This window comes from Otolemur garnettii, unplaced genomic scaffold (genome assembly GCF_000181295.1).
Source record: "Otolemur garnettii isolate 467f Iridium unplaced genomic scaffold, OtoGar3 scaffold00139, whole genome shotgun sequence".
NCBI classification, from domain to species: Eukaryota; Metazoa; Chordata; class Mammalia; order Primates; family Galagidae; genus Otolemur; species Otolemur garnettii.
The window spans coordinates 2,507,504-2,513,694 of record NW_003852534.1 but is presented as its reverse complement, the minus strand read 5'-3'; the positions used below and the strand labels follow the sequence as shown (position 1 = coordinate 2,513,694).

General features: G+C 51.1%; 1 protein-coding gene across 2 annotated transcripts in view; it reads right to left on the bottom strand.

Annotated features, from left to right (window-relative positions):
• TRAPPC12 (trafficking protein particle complex 12) overlaps positions 1-6,191 on the bottom strand; it is a 105,654-nt gene that overhangs the window by 59,608 nt on the left and 39,855 nt on the right. For both annotated transcript variants that reach the window (XM_023518419.1, XM_003798572.2), the window contains one exon: positions 957-1,070. In XM_023518419.1, the coding sequence (XP_023374187.1) occupies positions 957-1,070 (114 nt within the window). The remainder of the gene's footprint in view (positions 1-956; positions 1,071-6,191) is intronic.

Below are 6,191 nucleotides of genomic sequence, written 5' to 3'. Positions count from 1 at the left end.
CTTCCTGTGCTCCGTCCACTTTTTGGGGAAGACACTGCAGAAAAAGGAGCCTGTTTGAAATAACTGTACCAGCAGCTCTCCCAGACTCATCCCTGTCAGAAGCTCTTCACGGTTTTGGAGTCTGGGATCTGTTTACTTCTCGGGAGTCCCATGTCAGGTAGAGCAATGGCCAAAACAACCTCCCCAGAAAAAAGTAAGCATTTATAAACTTTTGTAGTTGTTCCTTCTCATCAGAAGTTTCCTTTGTTCATAATTCTGTTTTATGTGTTCCTTATTTTGTAATTTTTAGAGCAAGTGACATTATTATACCAGGAGGAGCAAAGCCAGGGCACAGGACCAGGTGCAGATAGCACCACCCATGTCACTGCTTTCCCCCAGGCCCAGACACACCAGGGGGCCTGTGCCAGTTGTCGCTCTCAACTAGACAGGGAACCACCTCCCAACCTCAGCCACACCCCATCTTGCTGAGTACCCCGCAGCGAACTTCTGGCATGACAGTGTGGAGTGAGAATCCCAGTTCCCATGGGTGTAAGAGAAACGGCATAATTAAGAAAGGGAGAAGCAGGGTAACTTCATACTGAGATTAAGCTCAGGATATGAAACGTACTTGGCTCAGTGCCCACTGCACAGTGGCTACGGCGCCGGCCACATATACTAAGACTGGCCGGTTCGAACCCAGCCTGGGCCAGCTAAGCAACAATAACAACGTAACAGCATTGTGGTGGGCGCCTGTAATTCCAGCTACTTGGGAGGCTGAGGCAAGAGAATCGCTTAAGCCCAAGAGTTTGAGGTTGCTGTTAGCTGTGGCGCCACAGCACTCTACCCAGGGTGACATAGTGGGACTTTGTCTCTTTTTTGTTCTCAAATTATTTTTATTGGCATGAAAGGCCAGGGTCTCTTCCGTTCCCAAACTATTGTAAACCAAATAAAAGTACGATAACCAAAAGGTGTCTCACCTGCAGTGAATCTGTGGTGTGGCTGGTGGGCAGCCCGCTCTTGCCATAGCCCTGGCCGTGGGCTGTGAGGAGGCGCCCGCAGAGGTCCACTGCTGCTCTCCAGTTTCGGCAGCTCTGCAAGATACAATGGGATGTGTGGTCAGACACACACGCAGGACAAGGAGGGATGCGTGTCCAGACACACAGGCAGGACAGGCAGGATGCACAGTCAAAGTTCTATCCAGCCATCAGAAACTGAGGCAAGGGTGGTCAGCGGCCAGCAGAGGGCAGAGCCTGTGTCCACACTGCACCGTAACGAGGCAGCAGGAGGGCCATCGGGAGGCAGCGGGAGACGGTCCCATCCGAGAACCATTCACACCTAATACCCACAGACAGCAGACTTTGTACTGGAAAGCTCCCCCAGACTCTAGTCTGGGACCAGTCTCCTTTTTATCAAGACTACTCAACATGGTTTCTGTCAATTTAAAGTCAATAATTTAATTTCATGCTATATGTTAGATATATTTTCTGGTGTCTGTAAGATCTGCATGTGACTGTAAGTGGTTTTATGTTCAATGTAATCCTAACTTACCAATATGAACATAAAAAAAAGAACTGTGCTAAAGCCACTTGTCACAGGCCAGTGGTTGACACACAGGCTTCTTCAAGTCACTTCATGCTGGAGCTTCAACCTGGGCTGGCTGGTGCCGTGTGCTCAGTCGGACCCTCCCATCCTGATCTCTGCCCTGGTGCCCCAGGGAGTGAGTGGGAAACACACATCACCGGAAAGAGTGTTAGACCCTGTAAGGGCTCACAGTGGATGCTCAGGGTGCCTTTCTGAACACCACAGGCGCCACCTGTGCGTGCTGCTGACGTGCCCAGCACGCAGGCGGCCAACACACAGGCTTCAAGGCGGGGTTGCTGGGTGCAGAGTGTGCATGAATGAACGCCATGTCCCAGACTCGACAGCCATGTAGCAAGGAAGACAGATGTTAAACAGGTGTTTCTCAAGGATTGATGAAGTAGTTTTGTGCCTAGCCAAGTGCTTCTTTAGCAATAAGTTTGGGAGTTTCCATACTTAAAAATGTGCATCAGAGCACGTCTCAGGCCTCCAGAGGTACGCTAACTCCCGTGTGCACTCCTCCCTCTGCCGTCTCCTCATGGCAAGCAAGGACACAGAGAACATGGGCCTCTGTTAGTGAAGATTCTCCACGTGACACTGCCAGAGCTCTGCTGTCCTTCCTTCTGATCCCTGGGGAGGGGGCGAGCCCAATCTTCTCACTCCCTGGGAGGGAGCAGAGGTGTGGGCAGTAGGAACTGCTCCTTGGTGCTGGCGGGAATGCAAAACGGTGGTGCAGCAACTTTGGAAGACCATCTGGCAGTTTCTTATAAAACTCAACACTCTCTTACACACAATGAAGCAATTCCAGTATTGCTCTGTACTCCTAATACCTGGCCTAAGTAAACTGAACACTCACACCCATACAAAAGTCGGCTTCAGTGCCAAGGTTCTGGCTTTGGTCATTCTGACGGGTGCATGTCGGCGTCCTGCTGCAGGGTGAACTCCCAGCTTTCTCTCATCGTTCTCTCTCGTGCTATACCTGCCACGGCCTGACGAGGAGCACAGCTCCAGAGCACTGGCTGGCACACTGCGAATACTGCCAGGGTGACTCGAATGCGATTTCTTAGTCGGTGTCTTGCGGTCTGCTTTGTCTCGGGCCATGAGGAAGCTGCACACAGGTGACGCACACAGGTCCCTGCAGCTGGCGCTGCCCTACCACGTGATGCCTCCTGCACTACAGCCGCGCCCGCCCTCACCAGCTGCTGCACAGCCATTTATCCACAGCTGAGCAGCTCTGGTCACCTGTGAAGATGAAGCTGGTGCCATCCCCCTACCTGTCCAAATTATGGCAAAACAGTTTCAAGTAATACAGGATTCCTGTGTTCTGCTTGACAGTTCAGAAATATTTTTAGACTAGTTAAGATAATTTACTGGAACTATCTCCAAATGCCTTCTCTAGTTTAAACGAAGCAGACAACTATGTATATTCTCTTCAAATTGCAGATATGAACAAGCATGATGGAACCAAGCTCTGCCAAGGGTGAGCAGCCCTCTATATGCATCTGGGCAGACCCTGTACCCAGGGGCCATTAATGATGGCTCCTCCCTGGCCTCGCCTGCTGGTGCATCCTGTCTGAACACAGAGGCTGGGTATGTGTCCCTCAGGCAGTGAGTCATCCAGGGATGAGGGGGAGCAGAAACCTAGAAGAGAGTGCACACCGTGTGAGCAGGCTGGGGGGCGGGGAGGGCAGTGCACAGAGGAAGGGCTGCATGGCCTGAGGGACACAGTGGGACGAGGGGCTGCAGGGGGCAGGGGAGCCAGAGCTGTGCTGGCCTCTGCAGGCTTCTGAGAGCACAGTCACAATAGTCTGCAGGCACTGTGCCCCGGCAGTGATGGGTGGCACTCAAGGAGATGTGAGTGGAGTAGTCAGGAGGGCATCCCATGCCCAGGCCAGGCTCCGGCAGTCTGTGCACAGCCTGAGGGCCAAGTCCACCCCTTCCCACTTCTGTCCACACAGCCTGCTGGAGCCCAGCCTCACATGTTTATGTGTGTACTGTTGAAGGTGCCACCACGGACATGTGCGGTCTCAGTAGGCTGAGCAGTTGTGACAGAGCCCCTGTGGGCAGAAGGCCTAAAATATTCACTGTGATTTTTACTGAAAATGCTGGCCGGCTCCAGGTCTAGACATTTTAGAGGGTCAGCAGTTCATTTCCTCTTATTTCAAAGAGGACAGTGGACGGGTGTCGCCCTAAGTGGTCCAGGACAAGCCTGTGAGGACGAAGCAGAGAAGGTGGCACACGGCAATCTGAGGACGGTGGCCCCAAATGCAGTGACAGCACAGGAGGGGCTTGTACTGGGCCTAAGTTTTTCTTTTTCTCATACTTATTAATTACACTGAATTTTATAAAAGCTGTAGTCTGCTAAAGATCAGACATTTTAACAATACCAGCCACTCAGCATTGAGCTTGGTGGCAGGTGGCCTGAGCAGGGCAGAGGGCAGAGGGCCAGGCTGGGCAGAGGTGTGCTGCGGGTGTGGAGGGGACAGCTGTGAGACAGATATTTACTGTGCCAGGCTCGGGGACCCACGATGAGGGGCTGGGTCGCAGAGGCAGCAAGCCTGGGATATCAAGTCACAGGGGTCAGATCTTAGTTCCAGGCAAGTTGGGGCAGCAAGATGCTTCTAAACAGAGGAATACATTTTGAAAAAGCAATCTAGTGGCAGTGTTCGGACTGACCTGGCTGGGGAAATCTGGAGGAAAGGAGCAGTCCAGAGCCACATCAGCAGGGTGGGCCCGGGTGCTCAGGGCTGTAGAGGAGGAAGGCTACGGGTGGGCAAGGACAGGGTTGGTGTGATGGGGCCACCAGTCAGACGTTGGGGGCAGGGGGATGCAAGACAGAGAAGCCACCTCACCAGCAACACACTGGAGTCGGAATCTGAGTGGGAGGGCGGCTGTGCCACTGCCCAGGCAGGATGGGCTGCGTTGGTGATGATTTTAAAAGGTTACAGAAGATGATGGAAATTTTTTCCTTTTATTTCTTTTTTTTTAACTTTATTCAAATTAATATGAGGATACAATATTTAGGTTACATTGTTTTTACTTCCAGGATAAAGTTCCATTTGTAGAAGAGCCCCTCACCCTGGGGGCGTGTTAGACACCCTCACCTGTGCACTTTAGGTGAGGTCCTGCCTCCTGCCCCCACCCCCTGTACTTCCTCCCCCAGCCCCTCCCGCTGCCCTCTACCCCCGAACTGCACTATAACACTGCTTTATTGTGCTTATAAGCATATGATTATTTATATATTAGTCTCTTATTAGTATGGAGGACACTGGATATTTTTCCATTCTTGAGATACTTTACTAAGAACAATGTATTTCTACTCCATCCAGGTAAATGCAAAGATGTAGTTTCCATCTTTTTCAATGGTTGAATAATATTCCATTGTACTCATATTCCACAGTTTGTTGATCCATTCATGGGTTGATGGGCACTTAGGTTGCTTCCATGACTTGGCAATTATGAATTGAACTACAATAAACCGTATCACCTAACCCCAGCAAGATCAGCCCACATCACAAAACCCCAAAACACCAGGTGGTGGTGTGATGTGGAGAACCCTCAAAGATCTGAAAGTAGACCTTCCATTTGACCCTCCGATCCCATTACTAGGCACCTACCCAGGGGAACAAAGATGATGGAACTCTTAAACCCAGTGTCTAGTGAGCGTGCACGCAGAAGGCTACAGCTCAGGAGAAGGCACAGTGGGCTTGGGGGTGCAGCGCTGCAGGTGAGCGGTGACTCGTGAGAGGAGGCCCCGGAGAGACAAGGAGGAAGGACAGGCCGCAGAGCAGGGTCTGGGGTCCGACTGCCCCGCGGGCTGTGTGAGCTGCAAGTCTGCTGCCTGGAGGACACACAGGAAAGCTCATGGAATAATGAAAAAGAAACCATCTGTGGGGTTATGGAGGTCATCATCTGAGAGGCTTTGCGAGTCTGTTCTACAAGCCACTTAGTTGTGTCCACACTGGGCAAGGCGCCCATCACGCTTCACCCAGGAAGGGGTGTGTGAGGCCAGGCTGCAGGAGGCAAAGATGGATTTGGTACGAGGGACCATCAGATGGCAGGTGTGACTGCCCAAGAGCCTACTGAGATAAACACAGCTATTCCCTGACCTACCATGGGTGCTGATAAATCCATCGCAAGTTGAAAATATTGTAAGTAGGAAATGCATTTAATTCACCTAACCTATCACACATCACAGCTCTGCCTTGCCCACCTTAAATGTGCTCAGAACACTTACATTAGCCCACAGTTGGGCAAAATCATCTAATACAAAACCTATTTTATAATAAGGTGTGAAATATTTCAAGTAATTTCTAGAATTCACTGAAGGTGAAAAACAGTATGGCTGCATGGGTCCTCTGAGTATGGTTTCTCCTGAAGTGTCTTGCTTTTGGTACAGTCAAACCATAATAAGTTGACCCCAGTCAGTATCTGCCACAGTTTGGTTCTAGTTCCCCCAGAGACACCAGATCCACAGGGCTCAAGTCCCCTGGCCAGTCCTCTGCATCCACAGTTCTGCACCTGAAGATTCAACCAACCACGGACTGAAAAAGTTGATCTGCAGTTGGCTGAATCCAGGGATGGGGAGCCTGTGGATAGGGAGGGCGAACTGTACACACACACTTATGCATATA